Here is a 24101-nt window from a genome sequence, read left to right as displayed (position 1 = left end):
AGTGACATATTACATAGAGTAGTTTTACTAACAGGAGTGATTGATGTAAATATAGAATATTACATCAGTGGCTGTATTATGTAATTTGAAATTCATTTAGTTATTTTAATATTTCGACATGCCTTGAGTCATTAATTATCTAATGAGTTAAATAATTTGACATGCCCCGCTAGTCATCAATTATCAAGCAGGTTTGAGATTTTCCCCATGTTATAGCCACAAGTGTAATATTCTGTTATATACATACGTCGTATTTTATAGCCAATCTCTTTGTTTATGTAAAAGACCCTTTATTTATATATAGTATATATGCTAAAGGGCTAGTAATGAAAGATAACACGTATTAGTCTATGTCTAAATAACATGTACCAAAATTGTTTTATATAACATGTGCCGGGGTAGATGTTTATAATGTAACAGGCGAGATTTATATATCATATACCAGACTAGTTTTGTATTGCATGTACTTGAGTCGATTTATATAGCACGTACATGTACATGTACTAGAGTAGATTTATATAGCACGTACATGAGTAGATTTATATAGCACGTACATGTACTAGAGTAGATTTATATAGCACGTACATGTACTATAGTAGATTTATATAGCACGTACATGTACTATAGTAGATTTATATAGCACGTACATGAGTAGATTTATATAGCACGTACATGTACTATAGTAGATTTATATAGCACGTACATGAGTAGATTTATATAGCACGTACATGTACTAGAGTATATTTATATAGCACGTACATGAGTAGATTTATGTAGCACGTACATGTACTAGAGTAGATTTATATAGCACGTACATGTACTAGAGTAGATTTATATAGCACGTACATGTACTAGAGTAGATTTATATAGCACATACATGTACTATAGTAGATTTATATAGCACGTACATGAGTAGATTTATATAGCACGTACATGTACTATAGTATATTTATATAGCACGTACATGAGTAGATTTATATAGATCGTACCTGTACTATAGTAGATTTATATAGCACGTACATGAGTAGATTTATATAGCACGTACATGTACTAGAGTAGATTTATATAGCACGTACATGTACTAGAGTAGATTTATATAGCACGTACATGTACTATAGTAGATTTATATAGCACGTACATGTACTATAGTAGATTTATATAGCACGTACATGTACTATAGTAGATTTATATAGCACGTACATGAGTAGATTTATATAGCACGTACATGTACTATAGTAGATTTATATAGCACGTACATGAGTAGATTTATATAGCACGTACATGTACTAGAGTATATTTATATAGCACGTTCATGTACTAGAGTAGATTTATATAGCACGTACATGTACTAGAGTAGCTTTATATAGCACGTACACGTACTATAGTAGATTTATATAGCACGTACATGTACTATAGTAGATTTATATAGCACGTACATGAGTAGATTTATATAGCACGTACATGTACTAGAGTAGATTTATATTGCACATATATGTACTAGAGTAGATATATATAGTACGTACATGTACTATAGTAGATTTATATAGCACGTACATGAGTAGATTTATATAGCACGTACATGTACTAGAGTAGATATATATAGCACGTACATGTACTATAGTAGATTTATATAGCACGTACATGTACTATAGTAGATTTATATAGCACGTACATGAGTAGATTTATATAGCACGTACATGTACTAGAGTAGATTTATATTGCACATATATGTACTAGAGTAGATATATATAGTACGTACATGTACTATAGTAGATTTATATAGCACGTACATGAGTAGATTTATATAGCACGTACATGTACTAGAGTAGATATATATAGCACGTACATGTACTATAGTAGATTTATATAGCACGTACATGTACTATAGTAGATTTATATAGCACGTACATGAGTAGATTTATATAGCACGTACATGTACTAGAGTAGATTTATATAGCACGTACATGTACTAGAGTAGATTTATATAGCACGTACATGTACTAGAGTAGATTTATATTGCACATATATGTACTAGAGTAGATATATATAGTACGTACATGTACTATAGTAGATTTATATAGCACGTACATGAGTAGATTTATATAGCACGTACATGTACTAGAGTAGATATATATAGCACGTACATGTACTATAGTAGATTTATATAGCACGTACATGTACTATAGTAGATTTATATAACACGTACATGTACTAGAGTAGATTTATATAGCACGTACATGTACTAGAGTAGATTTATATAGCACGTACATGTACTAGAGTAGATTTATATAGCACGTACATGTACTATAATAGATTTATATAGCACGTACATGTACTAGAGTAGAGTTATATAGCACGTACATGTACTATAGTAGATTTATATAGCACGTACATGTACTATAGTAGATTTATATAGCACGTACATAAGTAGATTTATATAGCACGTACATGTACTAGAGTAGATTTATATAACACGTACATGTACTAGAGTAGATTTATATAGCACGTACATGTACTAGAGTAGATTTATATAGCACGTACATGTACTAGAGTAGATTTATATAGCACGTACATGTACTATAGTAGATTTATATAGCACGTACATGTACTATAGTAGATTTATATAGCACGTACATGTACTAGAATAGATTTATATAGCACGTACATGAGTAGATTTATATAGCACGTACATGTACTAGAGTAGATTTATATAGCACGTACACGTACTATAGTAGATTTATATAGCACGTACATGTACTATAGTAGATTTATATAGCACGTACATGTACTAGAGTAGATTTATATAGCACGTACTAGGTAAATTTTATATAATGTAACAGTCTAGTTGATATATGATGGACTAGACTATTTTAATATAACATGTATTAGACTAGTTCGATGTAACATGTGCTTGGCTAGTTGTATATACATTTGTATTATGTACTTAACTAGTTTAATATAACATGTACTAGACTAGTTTAATATAACATGTATCAGACTAGTTTTACATAATATGTACTAGACTAGTTTGATATATATTACGTACGAGACAACTTTATTATAGCATGTTCTAGACTACAATGTAGTTTGATTTAGCATGTTCTATGCTGGTTTAATATAACATGTACTAGACTAGTTTGATATAACATATACTTAACTAGTTAAATATAACATGTACTAGACTAATTTAATATAACATGTACTACACTAGTTTAATATAACATGTACCAGACTAGTTTAATATAACATGTACTGAACTAGTTTAATATAACATACACTGGACTAGTTTAATATAACATGTACTTCACTAGTTTAATATAACATGTACTTAGCTAGTTTGATATAATATGTACTGGACTAGTTTAATATAATATGTACTAGACTAGTTTAATATAACATGTACTACACTAGTTTAATATAACATGTACTGGACTAGTTTAATATAACATGTACTAGACTAGTTTAATATAACATGTACTACACTAGTTTAATATAACATGTACTGCACTAGTTTAATATAACATGTACTGGACTAGTTTAATATAACATGTACTGGACTAGTTTAATATAATATGTACTGGACTAGTTTGATATAACATGTACTTAACTTGTTTAATATAACATGTACTAGACCAGTTTAATATAACATGTACTAGACTAGTTTAATATAACATGTACTACACTAGTTTAATATAACATGTACTGGACTAGTTTAATATAACATGTACTAGACTAGTTTAATATAACATGTACTACACTAGTTTAATATAACATGTACTGGACTAGTTTGATATAACATGTACTAGGTTAGTTTAATATAACAAGCACTGGACTAGTTTAATATAACATGTACTGGACTAGTTTAATATAACATGTACTACACTAGTTTAATATAACATGTACTGGACTAGTTTAATATAACATGTACTAGACTAGTTTAATATAACATGTACTACACTAGTTTAATATAACATGTACTGGACTAGTTTGATATAACATGTACTAGGTTAGTTTAATATAACAAGCACTGGACTAGTTTAATATAACATGTACTAGGCTAGTTTAATATAACATGTACTGGACTAGTTTAATATAACATGTACTGGACTAGTTTAATATAATATGTACTTTACTAGTTTAATATAACATGTACTACACTAGTTTAATATAACAAGTACTGGACTAGTTTAATATAACATGTACTACACTAGTTTAATATAACAAGCACTGGACTAGTTTAATATAACATGTACTAGACTAGTTTAATATAACATGTACTGGACTAGTTTAATATAACATGTACTGGACTAGTTTAATATAACAATCACTGGACTAGTTTAATATAACATGCACTACACTAGTTTAATATAACATGTACTGGACTAGTTTAATATAACATGTACTGGACTAGTTTAATATAACATGTACTGGACTACTTTAATATAACATGTACTACACTAGTTTAATATGACATGTACTACACTAGTTTAATATAACAAGCACTGGACTAGTTTAATATAACATGTACTAGACTAGTTTAATATAACATGTACTGGACTAGTTTAATATAACATGTACTGGACTAGTTTAATATAACATGTACTGGACTAGTTTAATATAACATGTACTGGACTAGTTTAATATAACATGTACTGGACTAGTTTGATATAACATGTACTGGACTAGTTTAACATAACATGTACTACACTAGTTTAATATAACATGTACTACACTAGTTTAATATAACATGTACTACACTAGTTTAATATAACATGTACTACACTAGTTTAATATAACATGTACTACACTAGTTTAATATAACATGTACTAGACTAGTTTGATATAACATGTACTGGACTAGTTTAATATAACAAGCACTGGACTAGTTTAATATAACATGTACTGGACTAGTTTAATATAACAATCACTGGACTAGTTTAATATAACATGCACTACACTAGTTTAATATAACATGTACTGGACTAGTTTAATATAACATGTACTAGACTAGTTTAATATAACATGTACTGGACTACTTTAATATAACATGTACTACACTAGTTTAATATGACATGTACTAGACTAGTTTAATATAACATGTACTGGACTAGTTTAATATAACAAGCACTAGACTAGTTTAATATAACATGTACTAGACTAGTTTAATATAACATGTACTAGACTAGTTTAATTTAACATGTACTACACTAGTTTAATATAACATGTACTGGACTAGTTTAATATAACAAGCACTAGACTAGTTTAATATAACATGTACTAGACTAGTTTAATATAACATGTACTGGACTAGTTTAATATAACATGTACTGGACTAGTTTAATATAACATGTACTGGACTAGTTTAAGATAACAAGCACTGGACTAGTTTAATATAACATGTACTGGACTAGTTTAATATAACAAGCACTACACTAGTTTAATATAACATGTACTACACTAGTTTAATATAACATGTACTAGACTAGTTTAATATAACATGTACTGGACTAGTTTAATATAACATGTACTGGACTAGTTTAATATAACAAGCACTGGACTAGTTTAATATAACATGTACTAGACTAGTTTAATATATTATGTACTACACTAGTTTAATATAACATGTACTACACTAGTTTAATATAACATGTACTGGACTAGTTTAATATAACATGTACTGGACTAGTTTAATATAACATGTACTGGACTAGTTTAATATAACAAGCACTGGACTAGTTTAATATAACATGTACTAGACTAGTTTAATATATTATGTACTACACTAGTTTAATATAACATGTACTACACTAGTTTAATATAACATGTACTGGACTAGTTTAATATAACATGTACTGGACTAGTTTAATATAACATGTACTGGACTAGTTTAATATAACATGTACTACACTAGTTTGATATAACCTGTACTGGCCTAGTTTAATATAACATGTACTGGACTAGTTTAATATAACATGTACTGGACTAGTTTAATATAACATGTACTGGACTAGTTTAATATAACAAGCACTGGACTAGTTTAATATAACATGTACTGGACTAGTTTAATATAACATGTACTGGACTAGTTTAATATAACATGTACTACACTAGTTTAATATAACATGTACTGGACTAGTTTAATATAACATATACTGGACTAGTTTAATATAACATGTACTGGACTAGTTTAATATAACAAGCACTGGACTAGTTTAATATAACATGTACTGGACTAGTTTAATATAACATGTACTGGACTAGCTTAATATAACAAGCACTGGACTAGTTTAATATAACATGTACTGGACTAGTTTAATATAACAAACACTGGACTAGTTTAATATAACATGTACTGGACTAGTTTAATACAACATGTACTAGAATAGATTCATATAATATGTACTTAACTAGTTTTTATATATCATGAACTAGAATAGTTTATGAAACATTTACTAAGCTTATTTAATGTAGCATGTACTAGCCTATAATTAGTTTTGTATATAATCGACTAGTCTAGCTTGATATATCATTGACTAGACTTCAATTATACATATTATATACAGTAACGTCTTTGATTTCGATGGCTCATTTTTGCAGCATGTATTGCCACAATGTTTAAAAGGGCGAAAATCTGAAAAATTATAAAACGGATAATAACCTACTGTTTTAAACTTTTTTGAAAGGTGTCAATTGAACTCTATGATATATTATCTGTCTTTTAATTACTAGGCTCGTGTGTGGACATTGGTGACCGCTGTGGTATCGATGCTGCGACGACAACATTGATCTGCAATATCTCACCACAGTTGTGTCAAAAGACTTGTGGAATTTGTGGAGGTCGGTTCTTGAATTATTCTTTTTTTAATGTCTTACTTATTTCCTTCACAAAACCATATAACTTTTTTGTTTGTTTTTGTAGTTTAATTTATTTCTTTCGTTCATTGATACACCCACAGGTTCTACGCTAAAACCAGGTAAATATTTCTCTTTCCTTTTCTACCCTTTCGTTGTAACTATAATGATTGATTTTTATCATTAACAACAGTGTTACTCAGGACACCAATAACAGACTCCAGCAAGTTGTTTAGGTGCTTTAAGCTTACATTGTATATAATTAAGAAAACAAAATATTTTAATAATAATATCAGTGTAGTATTGCAACACCGTCGCTTTGACATTTCAATTAGCGTCCAGATATTTTTGAATATATACAGCTACAAATGTTAAATCCTTGTAATAAAAACATGTTTACATCATAGTTTTTATTTATATACACGCAGCTTCTACGGCTCAACCAGGTAAAGTATTTTTTTTTTTTTTAACTTTTTCATTCCATCCACTGAAAGAATATTGATTGTTCTCTAGAACAACTCCAACACCTAACTACCAGATCACTAATTACCAGTCCCTGTATCTAGATGAACAGCTACATATCGCCTTAAAGTATCGACGAAGACTGATTAATGGCTTGGAGTGTTTCAGTTGTTCCGATTGTAATTTTCAAAAACTACTTCTCTTGAACAGTTCCAACATAAAACAACTACATAAATTGTCATTATCAGTGTCAGCATCTGCATCAATAGCTGTCCATATCCTTAGAGAATCGAACGTTTTGTTGTTCCATTAATGATTCTTAAAAGCTACTTCTCTCGAAGCGTTTTAACATGAAATCTCTCCGTCGCTAATTTTCATTTTCAGTGTCAGCTTCTGTATCAATATCTCACCATATCCTTATATTATCGGGAGTATTTTAATTGCTCCATCAATGATTCTAAAAACAACTTCTTCTCTCGAACAGCTCCAACATGTAACGACCCGATCAGTGATTGCCAGTGTAAGTACCTGGATGAACAGTTACACATCTGTGACGATCCTGACCCACAGGTGAAGATGTTCTGTTGTTATTACTGTAGCAAGAAGCGCCATACATACACGTGTCCAGACAACCAATGTGATACCATAGAACAACAGGAGTTTGACAGGTATTTATAGATTTACGTATATTTATAGATTCCTAACTATTTATAGACTAACTAATTACTGTTTGACAGGTATTTATAGATTTACATATATTTATAGATACCTAACTTTTTATATTTTTTTAATTACTGTTGGACAGGTATATATAGATTTTGTAGGTATTATAAAGGTTTGGCACGATTTATAGATTTCCAGCTATTGCAGATTTCTCAATTACAGTTTGACTGGCATTTATAGGTTTAAAAGTTGGACTATCAAACAGTATTTTATATGTTCAATATAAGGTAATGATTCTGTTTTACATATAATCTGTGTTATATTTAAACCTTTTTTTGATATAACATTAATAAATTGTTATTCGGTTGAATTCCACATTATCGTTATTCCTTTTGCAAACATGACATGAACATCAGATCGTTATTGAAGTGACTAAGCGAAAGAAACTTTATCGTGACATATATTACATAAACATTTACATGTATTGACCAGTCTTTACACCTAACTGATGAGCGACAGAGCGGAGTTATAATGATTATATAATGTTGACAAATATTGACCAAACTTTGCACCAAAAATGACAACTCGCTTTATTCGAACACTCGGATAACTCGAAGTTTTCTCGTGGTCCCGTCGAGTTCGAGTTAACAAAGTTCCACTGTACATGTATAGAACGAGTTTGACAGGTATTTTTAGATTTGTAACTATAGAACGAGAGTTTGACAGGTATTTTTTAGATTTGTAACTATAGAACGAGTTTGACAGGTATTTTTAGATTTATAACTACAGAACAGTAGTTTGACATATGCCACGAATATTTAGGCGAATACATACATGTATATCAAATTATTGAACGAGTTACATAAATTTCATATGACATAGCCACGAGTGTAAGATTCTATTTATCACAGAACTACTATTTATGAGAATATAAGCAAAAAACTTTCAATTTTTGTTTCTATATAGGACAAGCGGAATCCGGCTCGGATAAGACGTTTCCGTCTACTTAGACAAGGATTAGACGTCATATATTTATTATGCATTTATGAAATGACAATTTATTTGTGGGTTTTTTTCATGAATAGCTGACTTAATCAATAAATCCCATTACTTTATCGTTACAGAATCCAGAAACTCGGTATCAGCATCACATGCCACAGCGACATCCATATTAAGTAGAAATTGATTGTTTAGTGTCTGAAAACACGAAATAGAATTATTTTTATATACTGGGACTCATGGTGTTCTTTTTATTATTAATTATATGAATTTGATTCTTTTCTGGTTGTTTGTTTGTTTGCTGAGTCTATCACCCCGTGATATCTCGTTTTTGTCGAGGGGTCTCCTTGTAGTAGTTGGTGACCACCTTTCAATGAACAACATAAAAATGGCCCGTCGCATGCCATCCAGAGCAATAAGAGTAAAGTGTCTTACCCAACGACCAAACCGAGACAACACAAGCCGGCCCTTTTTTTCTCAGCTTCCTGAAAAACACAAACCGGCACGGGTAGGGAGCGTTGGACCACGCACCTCGCTTCTTTACCCGAGATCACTTGGCCGGTACTCTAGCCGAATGAGCTATTACAGCGCCCTTTCCTGAGGTAACGTGGCCGGCGCTCTAACCGACTGAGCTATGTCGGTCCCCTCACCCGAGATTACGTGGCCGGCACTCTAACCGACTGAGTTATTGCGGCCCCCTTACCTGAGGTAACGTGGCCGGCTCTCTAACCAACTGAGCTACTGTGGCCCCCTCACCTGAGGTTATGTGGTCTAAGCGACGGAGCTATTGCGGTCATCTAACATGAGGTTACTTGCACGTGGCTGGTGCTCTGACCGAGATATTGCGGCCCCGTCATCTGAGGTTACGTGGCCGACACCCTAAACTACACTAATATACTTGTACACGATTCCTTAGTGTATTGCATCGAAACAAACAGGGTCTGGTTTTATCAGCATTCCTTATCTTACGGCAATTCCTTATTGCATTAATCATTTCACCCCTACTGACAATATTGGACTTCATATGATGAATGAATGGCAGAGTCCACTAATGTTTCTGAAGGTTGTAAGGGTTAAATGAAATAATTGCGGAAATTTTCTCTAATTCTGTTATTCTTTTCAAATTTTAAGTGAATTGATTTCCTTCAGTTAGACGGTGTCGATGAAAACACTGCCTTGGAAATTTCGTGAGATATCGTACCTGTTTCCCACCAGAAGGACAAAACGGCTGTATGATATCCCTAATATATATGACGATTCTTTGAACGAGCGAAAGCTGAATGATGTCCCCAATATCATATAGAATTAATGACGAGTCTTGGAAAAACTAAACAGCTTTATGATGTCCTTAACATTACTGACGAGTCTTGGAAAAACGAAACAGCTGTATGATGTCCCTAACATTTCTGACGAGTCTTGGAAAAACGAAAGAGCTTTATGATGTCACTAACATTTTTTAGGAGTCATGAAAGGACGAAACAGCTGTATGATGTCCCTAATATTACTAATGACTCTTGGATGGTCGAAACAGCTGTATGTATGACATGTACATACTTTTATGAAACTAAAGTCTTGTTTAACATTTAGGAAAACAGCTCTTATAAGCTATATTTCAAATCAATGCTATACCCCTTCAACTTTGAAATCGTGAATCACGGCAATAGTCTCGCGCCTCAAGTAGAGGCAGCCTTGTTTGCAAAGTCGTTTTCTACAAGTCAAGATCTGAATAATTTCTTTCTTGTCAAAACAAATTACTGTAAGTCAATTTTGTGATTTTTTTCAATTCTCAATTTAAGTCACTACAAGCTACAGAATTTCCATAGTTTGTATACATAAAACCAAACGACAAAGCAAAACAGATCCAACATATGTACCAAATAAGCAAAAGGTAAACTACAACAATTGTACAAAAAAAGAAATATTCATTACCATAAATAGTTCCCTTGCTTTGAATAATGTAATGCATTAAATATCAATCTCGTTTTACTTTTAATTTAATTTTAATATAAATTTCTCAAATTAATCACTTGATTTTTCTTTCTTTCGTTTTTTACTTTTCTTCTTTTTTGTCTTTGTGTCATCTTGTAAATCATTATTTAATGGAGTCTCATCCTCAAAGGACTGTCTTTTTAAATCTTTCTTTTTCTTCTTTTTTGAATCGTTATCACTAAGCTCAGTCTCACACACATCAGACTTCTGTTTTTTGTCTTTCTTTTTCCTCTTATTTGATCCCCTATCACAATCATTGTCCTCAACCACAATATCAGATATCTCTATACTCTTCCTCTTCTTTTCTTTCTTTTTCTTCTTTCTTGTGTCTGTATCATCCTCCATAGTCTCTGAAGTCTCGTCACACCTTTGCTTTTTATGGTTACAAATTGAATCTGTGTCTATGGCCTCCTCTGCTGAGACACACTCCAAGTCCTCCTTTTCCCTTTTACGTTTCTTCCTTTCTGATTTGTCCTTCTTTCCTTTCTTCTTTATTTCCTTTGGACTACAATCATTCTGTAGTATGTCATTATCTTCTCCATTCTGAATTTTATCTTCAGTAACATTTTCTCTTTCTTTCACTTTGGTTTTTCCAGTTTTGTATTTAGCCAATAACAAAGCTTCTTGTTCTTCAATTCGTGCTAATTTTCCATTCAACTTGTGACCATGTCTGGCAGCCCTGTAGACAAAAAAGATTGATTTTGAGTTCAATTACTGTTTTGTTTTTATATTGATATCATCTATTGTGTTTACAAACATATAAAATTAAAGACAATAATACTGTACATAGAAGATCTAGCATGAGTGGCTATGTCATATGGAATTTATTAAATGAGTTCAATAATTTGTTATGCCACGAGCCTTTAGGTGACTTGCATATTAAATTATTGAACGAGTTTGATAAATTTCCTATGACATAGCCACAAATGTAAGATTCTATTTATCACATAACGTCTATTCATGAGACTATAAGCAAAACCATTTTTCAATTTCTGTTTCTATGTGATTAAAGACAGGCGAAATCCAGCTTTAACTAGATGGGACTTTACGGCTACCCGGACAATCATACGACGTTACATATTAATTATGAAGTCACAATAGTGATATTACATATGTGTCTAACGATATTTATGACATGGCCGTATGACATGGCAGACAGGGCCAGTTATGAGATAAATGGATGTTGTTGTACATGTAATGTGAGTTTACAGTAAACAGATTGAGCTGACTTACTTGTGACCCGTCATTCCACCACAAGCCTTTAGGAGCTCAGCATCATCTATGTCCTGTATCCTAAGAAATAAACACCAACATTTTAAACCTTACACAGAACTGGAATCTTCTCCTAACTGAGAGCATCATGAGCTTCAGTCTCCCTAACTCTCACTCAAGGTCACCATTCTAATACAGGTTAAAGAGAAATTCCAACTAGTCTGATCTAGTAAGATGACATAGCTATACACTTCACATTTACACTATGCCCTCCTGAACAAAGGTTTTCTCCCAAAAAACATCCACATCCCATGTTCTTTAGCTTTAGCCTTACAATCTCCTATAGCTTTCATTTGGAGTGGCAAACACTACCAAATCTGACAAAAGTCTGAGTAACGAAAATACCCTGAAAAATGTTTGGGCTAGCTAGCCGCCCAAACATTTGTCTCCAGACAGACAAGAACAGTTAACGGAAGACTGCAGGACAAAGGAAAGGCACCAAGGGAGATAACTCTTGAAAAAGAGGAGATGAAGTTATAACCCGTTGTTACATGAACCACAAATCGCGGCAAAGTGTCTACCTAAACGGCCAAGATTGGATTTAATGCACATCAAAGTCTCCTTTGATTAACATTGGCAATATGTGATGAATTCATGTAATCAACAACTATGTGACTAACCTTGCTGGTTTTGTTTCCTCTTCACTTTCCTCATCCTCAGAATCCTCCACATTAGTAGCCTCGTAATTTCCATTGGATAGTGTTGCACCCTGGTTAAAGACAAACATGTATATGACTATGATGAAGTGTTGCACCCTGGACAAACATGTATATGACTATGATGAAGTGTTACACCCTGGACAAACATGTATATGACTATGAAGAAGTGTCACACCCTGGACAAACATGTATATGACTATGATGAAGTGTCACACCCTGGACAAACATGTATATGACTATGATGAAGAGTCACACCCTGGACAAACATGTATATGACTATGATGAAGTGTCACACCCTGGACAAACATGTATATGACTATGATGAAGAGTCACACCCTGGACAAACATGTATATGATTATGATGAAGTGTTGCAAGAGATGTAGTGTTGTTTCTGGATAAAGACAAGCATGTATATGATTATGATGCAGTACCGATCCTTTTATAGATAAAGTTCATAATGATGAGATTTTAAGCCCTGTTAGCCAACAAAAATATTTCAGATTTCCCAAAATCTCAATTTTACTCATTAAAATTGTCTTAGTATGTTACATATTCACCAGTTTTCTTTCAAAAGGAAACAAAAAACCTCCAAGCACTTTAAGAAAAATATTTGCTAACTATACTCACCTTGAGAAATTTGCCATACAGCATGGCTTTATTGTCAAAAGTTTTTGTGGTAGTCGTGGATATCCGTTTGGTGTCCTTTGATTTATTCACCTTCACACCATCCTTTACAACAAAAGTACATCATTAATACAGGCTTTTAGAACTTGTCACCAGTATAACACGCTATTAGAATGTAAAGGGTGTGAAGATGTTTTGTTTCAATATCAATTACAATTGATCAGATGATACTGGTCGTATTTCCGACATCGCTGTTGTCTAAAAAAACATCACGGCTTCTTTACGAAAACAACCCCTTTTGGGCCTCATTTAAATTAAATGCGAAACTCAGGCTTCTAGCTCTACTTGCATTGAGAAGATAAACGAACCGACACGCTTCAATGATGTGTGGCATTGTTTCATAATTGTCGTGTTGATTATACACTAGGCCTTCCGTCATAATGCCCCCTTGGGATATATATTGGATACCTGTACAAATCACCTACGTAGGTCCCGAGACAATAAGGCTTCACACAATACCCGTCACAGTTGTTGTTTCACGGTTGACTGGCCTGACCTCGTGTCATAATCGCTCAGGTAAGGCCGGTTTTCAGAAGTAATTTTTGGTATATTTTAACAGGAACCGGACACAAAATCAGTCCGGTGTTCGGAATTCAGAGGGATCGGTATTAGAACATTCTGGCTTAATCTGGCTATTAGAGAATTCTCACTTAATCTGGCTATTAGAACTTTCTGACTTAATCTGGCTATTAGAGCGTTCTGACTTAATCCGGCTATTAGAACGTTCTGACTTAATCTAACTATTAGAATGTTCTGACTTAATCTGGCTATTAGAACGTTCTGACTTAATCTGGCTATTAGAGCGTTCTGACTTAATCTGGCTATTAGAACGTTCTGACTTAATCTGTCTATTAGAACTTTCTGACTTAATCTGGCAATTAGAGCGTTCTGACTTAATCTGGCTATTAGAACATTCTGAATTAATCTGGGTATTGGAGTGTTCTGACTTAATCTGACTATTAGAACGTTCTGACTTAATCTGGCTATTAGAGCGTTCTGACTTAATCTGGCTATTAGAGCGTTCTGACTTAATCTGGCTGTTAGAACTTTCTGACTTAATCTGGCTATTAGAACGTTCTGACTTAATATAGAGTAGAACGTTCGGACTTAATCTGGCTATTAGAATGTTCTGACTTAATCCGGCTATTAGAACGTTCTGACTTAATCTGACTATTAGAATGTTCTGACTTAATCTGGCTATTAGAACGTTCTGACTTAATCTGGCAATTAGAGCGTTCTGACTTAATCTGGCTGTTAGAACGTTCTGACTTAATCTGGCTATTAGAAAGTTTGACTTAATCTGGCTATAAGAACGTTCTGACTTAATCTGGCTATTAGAAAGTTTGACTTAATCTGGCTATTAGAACATTTTTATTTAACCTGGCTATTGGAAAGTTTGATTTAATCAAGAAGTTAGAACATTCTGGCTTAATCTGGCTATAAGAACGTTCTGACTTAATCTGGCTATAAGAACGTTCTCACTTAATCTGGCTATTAGAACGTTCTGACTTAATCTGGCTATTAGAAAGTTTGACTTAATCTGGCTATTAGAACATTTTTATTTAACCTGGCTATTGGAAAGTTTGATTTAATTAAGAAGTTAGAACATTCTGGCTTAATCTGGCTATTGGAACGTTCTGACTTAATCTGGCTGTTAGAACGTTCAGACTTAATCTGGCTATTAGAACGTTCAGACTTAATCCGGCTATTAGAACGTTCTGACTTAATCCGGCTATTAGAACGTTCCGACTTAATCTGGCTATTAGAGCGTTCTGACTTAATCCGACTATTAGAACATTTTGATTTAACCTGGCTATTGGAAAGTTTGATTTAATCAAAAAGTTAGAATGTTCTGACTTAATCTGGCTATTAGAACGTTCTGACTTAATCCAGCTATTAGAGCGTTCTGACTTAATCTGGCTATTAGAATGTGCTAACTTAATCTGGCTATTAGAACGTTCTGACTTAATCTGGCTATTAGAGCGTTCTGACTTAATCTGGCTATTAGAGCGTTCTGACTTAATCTGGCTATTAGAACGTTCTGACTTAATCTGGCTATTAGAGCGTTCTGACTTAATCTGGCTATTAGAGCGTTCTGACTTAATCTGGCTATTAGAACGTTCTGACTTAATCTGGCTATTAGAGCGTTCTGACTTAATCTGGCTATTAGAGCGTTCTGACTTAATCTGGCTATTAGAATGTTCTGACTTAATTTGGCTATTAGAGCGTTCTGACTTAATCTGGCTATTAGAACGTTCTGACTTAATCTGGCTATTAGAATGTTCTGATTAATCTGGCTATTAGAATGTGCTGACTTAATCTGGCTATTAGAGCGTTCTGACTTAATCTGGCTATTAGAATGTGCTGACTTAATCTGGCTATTAGAGCGTTCTGACTTAATCTGGCTATTAGAATGTGCTGACTTAATCTGGCTATTAGAGCGTTCTGACTTAATCTGGCTATTAGAGCGTTCTGACTTAATCTGGCTTTTAGAGCGTTCTGACTTAATCTGGCTATTAGAACGTTCTGACTTAATCTGGCTATTAGAACATTCTGGCTTAATCTGGCTATTAGAATGTGCTAACTTAATCTGGCTATTAGAACGTTCTGACTTAATCTGGCTATTGGAACGTTCTGACTTAATCTGGCTATTAGAACGTTCTGACTTAATCCGGCTATTAGAACGTTCCGACTTAATCCGGCTATTAGAGCGTTCTGACTTAATCCGACTATTAGAACATTTTGATTTAACCTGGCTATTGGAAAGTTTGATTTAATCAAAAAGTTAGAATGTTCTGACTTAATCTGGCTATTAGAACGTTCTGACTTAATCTGGCTATTAGAGCGTTCTGACTTAATCTGGCTATTAGAACGTTCTGACTTAATCTGGCTATTAGAATGTGCTAACTTAATCTGGCTATTAGTACGTTCTGACTTAATCTGGCTATTAGAACGTTCTGACTTAATCTGGCTATTAGAACGTTCTGACTTAATCTGGCTATTAGAATGTGCTAACTTAATCTGGCTATTAGAACGTTCTGACTTAATCTGGCTATTAGAACGTTCTGACTTAATCTGGCTATTAGAGCGTTCTGACTTAATCTGTCTATTAGAGCGTTCTGACTTAATCTGGCTATTAGAACATTCTGACTTAATCTGGCTATTAGAGCATTCTGACTTAATCTGGCTATTAGAGCATTCTGACTTAATCTGGCTATTAGAGCGTTCTGACTTAATCTGGCTATTAGAACATTCTGACTTAATCTGGCTATTAGAGCATTCTGACTTAATCTGGCTATTAGAGCGTTCTGACATTATCTGGCTGTTAGAACGTTCTGACTTAATCTGGCTATTAGAACGTTCTGATTAAATCTGGCTATTAGAACGTTCCGACTTAATCCGGCTATTAGAACGTTCTGATTTAATCTGGCTATTAGAGCGTTCTGACTTAATCTATCTCAGTCTAGGACTCAAATTTTGAAACAAAATCTTCTTTGGGGTGAAGCCCAACAATGACAAATAGATTCAGTTTATAGTATTTCTCATACATAAATGTATCAAACTACATCAAACTATATATCAATAATTCCTTTTCTTCAAGCCAAATGAATTACCATTCTTATCGTCAAACAAGCCCCCTTCCTGTAGTGTAAAAGTTCAGTATTGTAATTATCCTTAAATAAACACCTTACTCCCCTGGTGTAAAAGGTTAGTAATGTATTTATCCTCATATAACCCCCTCCCCTCTGGGTAAAAAAAAATACAAAATACCAAAATGTTTGTTACCCTAAATTCTTACTAAATAAAAATGAAAATACTACAATGTACTGTAACAGGCTGACAAACTTTAACAAAATAGCTACTGGTCAGGTGTCTGGTCTAACTTTGTCAAACTAGTATAAAAGACCATCAATATTTTGTGTGTTTATGTTTTTTTTATTGCTGTTTTGTTTTTTTTGTTACCATATATGAAGATCATCAGATGGTAACACCTTTTAGTAATAAACTCAATATATGTTGGTTAATGAGACTAATTAATGACCATAAACATTGCACAAAACAAAACATCTCAAGTTGTTAACAAAGTAAATACCTCTGTGGAGTTGACGCTGATGTTACTGGCAGCTTTATTAAACACGTGATCCCACCAATGGAAAGCAAACTCGTCTCCTTTGCTATGACCAACCTACAAATTCAGAAATAGTTTCCATTCAAATTTGATCAACTGGTCAATTTTCAATGACAGCAGAGGGGACGGGTACTGACCATTAGAAATTGGTCTGTTGTCAAGTTAATCTTGCAGGAGCAATTTTTTTCTTGTTATCTTACATTTTCTTTTACTTATATTAATTGGTGTTTATTAACTTTATAATTATATCACTTGACGATATGTTTCACATTTAGTTAGTCCTTTGGTGCGCATGCTAGCTCTTATGAAATCAAACTTACCTGACAGGATGTTCTCCTATATATAGTTACCATATCAATCACTTAAACAACTAAATGTCTAGTATTTTATTCATTAGTTATGTTTTATTAATGCTGTACTTGAATTAATAGTCCAGTCATTTTAAGATTTGACCTCAAACTAATTGCAAAAGAAATAATTTTATTGGTTTTAAATAGAATACGACACCCTTTAAATCATACCAAAAGTCTAGAAAAATCTAAGTTGAGGAAAATGAAAAAAAACGGCATTGAAGTAGTCAAATATTGTCAATACGGTGTTTGCGAGTATGGGCCGCCGTAGTGAGATTTGAGACGATTCGCCCCACCGGTACCGCGATGTTCCGAAGCAGAATACAACATGATATATACAAATATATTCACAATTAAGTTATAATTCCAGTTTGAAAATAATATGTTGGATGTAAAATTGTGGTCTTTTCATACAAGAATAATAATATTATGCCTTTTCTGAATGTCGGACAGCGTAAAGTGAAGGGAGTTCGGTTTGTTTACATTCTACGTATAGTACGACGACGTCTGCTTTCACCGGGCGCATATTTCTTGTATTTCAGACTAACGTCTTACAAACTACATTGATTTTTCCATATTGTGTATAATGTCTTTAATATAGATGTGCTAAGGCTACCCTTTTTAATTGTTTATGCTAAAATAACGGAAGACGGCCTCGATAAAAAATTCAAAGTATGGAAGCCGTGTAGTGCTACAAAACGGAGATTATAAAGCATCGTAAACCGATTTCACACACGAGTATTTCCTATAGTGTGAACGTATTTTTTAATCATTGTTGGAACCTTCTCATTCTTCTACTTCTCAGTTTTTAAATGCATTAATACATGAATTGAATTTTTGTTTGTTTGTGCTTATTTAATACTGCTATCTTTTCTTTTAAAATTGCGTTGATTTTTAGGTTTTATTCATTTCATTTATCATTTTACTTTATTATACATGTATTTTTCTTAATTTCAGTTGAAAAGAGTAGGAGATCAAATATTCTACTAGCTAAGTTTGGTGAATAGTTAATTCTTATTTGTGTTTCACTTTTTTTTTATGTTTGGAAAATTGTAATTTGTTTTACTATAAGTTGATAAATTAAACTGCTAGTGCCTTATATATTTTTTTTCGTATGGCCTTTAAGATCGCCTATGCCAGGATGGTCAGGTCTTATGCAAATGATTGCATCAGGGTCACATCCAGGTAAATCATCATTTACATTTCTTCCAATGATTGATCTAAACCCAAGTGATCTATGATGCGTTTTTTCAACACTGAGATTTATAAGTGAGCAGGCCAGACTCTACAACAAAACCCCGATCATCACATTTGACCAACCACTCTACTGGAAAGCATTTACCATCATATCCAATGATGAGCCAGGTAGCAACCTCAAATCAATCGTCCTACGCTTAGGAGAACTTCACTTAGAAATGAGCTTTCTTGGAGCTTTTAGAGACAGTGTATTCCCCCCGATGCAGTTTCTCATATGATCACAGGGAAAGCCGTTGCAAGAGCACTTCGAGGTCACATGCTAGTTGACGTTGCTCTTCATGCTCTTGTGTCTGAAGTGTTTGGAGTAAAGCTTCCAGTCGACGTAGCGGAGAACACGGAGACAGAAGAGAATCTTCAAGATGAAGATGCGCCAGCGTTTTTTAATCATGGATCTCACATGTTATCTCAAGCAGCAAACTTGTATGATCAGCTCGTAGCTGGAGACATTCCTATTGAAACACTGTGTAACAACTTGGTTTTAACTGAAGCATTTGACTTGCTTGCTGAGAACTCAAAGATATATGAACAAATGCGCACAGCAAGGCTTTGGATTCAGTATTCTGAAATGATACAAATTCTCATATTATTCATAAAGGCCGAGAGAACAGGTGATTGGGAAATGCATTTGAAATGTATACGGGACAATTTTTACACGAAGTCTGGATATACTTACCTCACACAGATGCAGAACCTGGAAACTGAACATCCAGATGATTACCAACAGCTTCTGTCTGGATATCATGTCTTTCGAAGGAGTGATCGTTTCTGGGCTGATCTATCATGCGACCTTGTTATAGAGTAAGAACTTATGAGAAGTGTAAAGACATCAGGAGGACTAACCAGAGGTCTTGGAATGGGTGATGTTCAGAGGAGTCAGTGGCTATTGTCAATGCCTGCATGTGCAGACATGAATAACGCTCTGCAAGTTTTGACAGGCATGGGATTTCAAACTAGCGACCAACATAAGGAGGCCACTGCTGCAAGGAAGGAACGTGACCATAAGGATATAACAAAAGTCCTGTGTTTCTTGAGCGACCGAAATCCCTTTTCAGGTTCTGTGTCTTTACGGAACATTGAAACAGGCGAGGTAGCGGATGACAGTGTAACCAAGACCACGCAAAGGAGGTTGGTTAACGTATTATAGCATCCATGGAAGGGAAAAGGGTTCTTGAATTCTCATTCAAGCGATCCAATCAAGTGCAAACCCAAAGGGATAAATCCTGTGTCAAGGTAGATGGGGAGAGTGTGCTAATTGACCCTCAACTCCTTTTTCAGCGCCTCACGATTGCCGCTACGGGACTCTTAGAAGACCTTCCTATGGTGTTTAACTATGAGCTGTGTAGCTACCCTTCATCATTGTTTGAGGCATCAGGTCTTCCTAGGGCAGCACAGAAAGCATCTCTAGCAGATTGCTTTTGGAGTATGAGGGATTGTGGAATTGCAAAACTTCCAGATGACTTACTAACTGTGCTAGACGGTGGTTCCCTGTTGCAAAGAATCTCATGGAATGTTGGTGATTCATTTGCGAACATTTGTCAAACGTACGTACAACAAGTTACAATGAAATACGCAGATTCTGTTGTTGTCTTCGATGGTTATACCAGTAAATTGTCAACGAAGGATGTTACCCATATCAGGCGCTCAAATGGTGCAACAGCACAGAAAGTAGACTTCACCAAGGAAATGCCCTGTCGAATGAAGAAAGAACTGTTCCTGTCCAACATAGAAAATAAGCAGCACTTCATAGACCTGTTAGGTTCTAAACTGCAGCAAAGTGGTTGTACGACTGTGCACTCAGATGAAGATGCAGATCTTCTTATCACACAGACTGCTGTCAATTGTGCAGCAATTAAAGATGTTGTTGTAGTTGGAGAGGGCACAGATCTTCTTGTTCTGCTCTGCTATCACGCCGGTCGTCAGAATCATGCAATGTACTTAGAATCCGATTGTAAAAGATCTCTTGGGAAAGAAATTAAGGTATGGGACATCGGTAAGACAAAAGAGGTTCATGGAAATCAATGCAGCCTGTTTCCCATGTTACATGCTTTGAGCGGATGTGATAAGACATCTCGACTCTTTGGTATCGGCAAAGGGCCAGCGTTCAAGAAGCTACAATCATCTGACGTCCTCCAAGACCATGCTCGTGTCTTCCTGGATAGTACATCTGATGTAGATGCAGTTGCATCCGCAGGAGAAGAGATTCTCACGGCCTGGTATGGCGGACAACCATTTGAGACCTTAGATCTCCTGCGTTTCAGAAGGTTTGCAGCAAAAACGCACACAGGGGTCACATCTGTAAAAGTACACACCTTGCCTCCAACTTCAATTGCGGCCAGGTTCCACTGTATACGGTCGTTTCTTCAGTGTCAGTGTTGGATTGGTAATGGGTGTAACTTTGTTCCACAAAACTGGGGATTGTTTGTCAAAGAGAACTACCTATTACCCGTGAAATGTACAATGCCTCCAGCTCCAGAACAGCTGCTTTAAGTGGTTAAATGTGGATGCAAGTTGAATTGCGACACGTGCCGTAAAAACGGTTTGTCGTGTTCTGTGGGTTGCGGCAAGTGTAGGGGTGCCAGCTGTTCGAAATCATTACCAGTGACGCATGCATATTTGAACGAGGATTTGTAAATGACTGGTTTGTGCTTCATTACTGTAATATCCCGAAAACTTATAAATGAACATTACCATGCTTTTATCAGACACTAAATATAACTGTGTAAATGCAAATACAAATATATGGTTAACCTGCAATAGACTTGTATAAAAATACGTTTAGCCCCCATTTCCTTGCTACATGTGAGCCCCCAAAGGTCAATCATTATGCTAAAATGACAAAAGCATGCTTAATAACTGCCCTGAATTGGTTTCTTTATATATATGTAGCAGGTTTGAAATTATATATGATAGAAACAACATGCAAAACACAGGGAAATCATTTTTATACTCACATTTCTTTAAATGATGAGATTATTTACAAGTGGAGATAATTCTAAGGCTGTGACGTCAATAGACATGCAAAATAATATGCAATGACACTCAATTTGATCAGCATTATCACTTCCATAAGAGATTTTCTTTTGATAACCAAGTGTACCTCTATACTCTATTATCTTTACTTAACCTAAATCACGATTATTTAGAAATATGGTAAAAATTTCCGAAATTTGCTCGAAAGATTTGACGAAGAGTTGTTACATTTCTCGTCCGTTGCTTAATTTTTTATTTTAAAACAACACAAATTTGAAAGAGACAGAAAAAAATCAATGAAATCATTTCCACTTTGAATTTTTGATTTTTTTTTTTTTATAAGGGGAGGTAATTATCGGGTATTTATGACGTCATGATTTATCTAAATCAATATAGTGTGATATGTCCTGAAAGGTGTACTATCTGTGCTTATTCTAATGTATATATAGTTGTTCTATCTTAAAGACTTTATTTTTTATTCCGAAAATTATACACCTACCCCCAATATTTTCTTTCAATGATTTGTATTCAAGTAAGGTATAAAAAAAGGTGAAAAAATAACTTTTCCCTTTTGGTGATGGCTTTAGACTTTTTAAATATTAAGCAAGACATGTTACAGATAATAGAAACTCAAAAATAAATTCTTTTGCAATTAGTTTGAGGTTAGCCATATTTTTACTATAAAATGACTGGACTATAAGTTGTGCTTTAATCTTACCCCATGGGTATCATGCTTGAGTTTCACTTTGATTGCTTCTTTAATACCGCTCTCGCTCTTACCAAGTCCAGAACCTGAAACAAAAGTTTAAAAAATTACCAGTTGCAAGCACAGGGGCATGTCTAGTCTTTACCCCAGCTAGCTAAAGTTCTAGATCTCTGGCTATTTTTTTTTTTTTGTTTTTTTTTTCTACTGACGTCAACTGGCCTTCGGCAATCGAACACTATTTGACACTGTGCAAGTTCCGCACTGATTTCAGCAATCAACAACGTGGATGATGCGCACACCTACCGACCATAGCTCTCGTTTTTGTCATGTATAACTTTTCTGACGGGATTTATGAGTTTGCTACTGTTGACATAGCTATATAAAGCTATTATAATGGAATACCACAAATCATGACTTCTCCATGTTCTCCCCGACCTCATTCGACTGTTTCAACTTGTTGTTATTTTGTCGTCTAACACGTACACCACTGACCTATAATTCAGCAGTTAATGATCGAAGCGACAACTCAATAATTATGTACATACCTTCCTTCCAGCCATGTTTTGAGAGCTGTTCCAAAGCGAATTTTGAATCGGACATCTCAAAACGACAACACGTGTGGTGAGGAAAATACCGGAAGTACACGGTGGTAGAGAATTTGTGTATCCCGAGCCGAGCCCGAGCCGAAGACCCGAGCCCGAGCTTTGGATATTTCCGTTTTTCTCCTTCATTACTGAATGGATTAAAGTGATTTTTTCAACAAAGATTTGATTTCAGGTTTTAAATCAATCCGTGTAAGTGGATTTTCTTAAAATGTATTTTAACGTCCTAAATCGACGATTTTCATTTTTTAGGGGGAGAATTTGTGTAGCCCGCAATCAAGCGTGACTATTCATGTTTTTTGCTAATTATTTCCGATACATGCTATTATTGAGAAATATTACTAGATACAAACAGCAAGTAAATATAGCTGATTCTAAAAATATAAATTTCAACATATATCTAATGTGACTTGATGTCAAATTTTGACATTTTTGTAACCGCGCCGACGATCAATGAACTCGCCGTGTTTACCGAGCTTTCACCGAGCCCGTGCTAAGGGCAGATA

The 24101-nt window shown here is 34.3% G+C and overlaps 3 protein-coding genes across 5 annotated transcripts in view; 2 read left to right on the top strand and 1 right to left on the bottom strand.

Moving 5' to 3' along the window:
- Positions 1–9212, top strand: part of LOC117315645 — a 36301-nt gene extending 27089 nt beyond the window's left edge. For 2 of the 3 annotated variants that reach the window (XM_033869930.1, XM_033869929.1), the window contains 5 exons: positions 6730–6837; positions 6957–6974; positions 7281–7298; positions 7799–7982; positions 9102–9212. In XM_033869930.1, the coding sequence (XP_033725821.1) occupies positions 6730–6837; positions 6957–6974; positions 7281–7298; positions 7799–7982; positions 9102–9156 (383 nt within the window). In that variant the 3' untranslated portion in view covers positions 9157–9212. The remainder of the gene's footprint in view (positions 1–6729; positions 6838–6956; positions 6975–7280; positions 7299–7798; positions 7983–9101) is intronic. The other variant, XM_033869931.1, reaches the window with a different exon arrangement.
- Positions 9213–10883: 1671 nt separating this feature from the next.
- On the bottom strand, positions 10884–23632 carry LOC117315644 (G patch domain-containing protein 4-like). Its single transcript, XM_033869928.1, has 7 exons — positions 23539–23632; positions 23006–23079; positions 17675–17767; positions 13525–13626; positions 12858–12946; positions 12199–12258; positions 10884–11644 (listed from the first exon to the last, which is right to left on the bottom strand). The coding sequence occupies exons 1-7, from the start codon at positions 23591–23593 to the stop codon at positions 10996–10998; spliced, it is 1122 nt and encodes a 373-aa protein (XP_033725819.1). The 5' UTR covers positions 23594–23632; the 3' UTR covers positions 10884–10995.
- Positions 20436–22372, top strand: LOC117315643. The gene has a single exon (XM_033869927.1). The coding sequence runs from the start codon at positions 20467–20469 to the stop codon at positions 21802–21804; it is 1338 nt and encodes a 445-aa protein (XP_033725818.1). The 5' UTR covers positions 20436–20466; the 3' UTR covers positions 21805–22372.
- Positions 23633–24101: the final 469 nt, after the last annotated feature.

This window comes from Pecten maximus, chromosome 17 (genome assembly GCF_902652985.1).
Source record: "Pecten maximus chromosome 17, xPecMax1.1, whole genome shotgun sequence".
NCBI classification, from domain to species: Eukaryota; Metazoa; Mollusca; class Bivalvia; order Pectinida; family Pectinidae; genus Pecten; species Pecten maximus.
The sequence above is the reverse complement of the archived record's forward strand: the minus strand, read 5'-3'. Positions and strand labels throughout refer to the sequence as shown.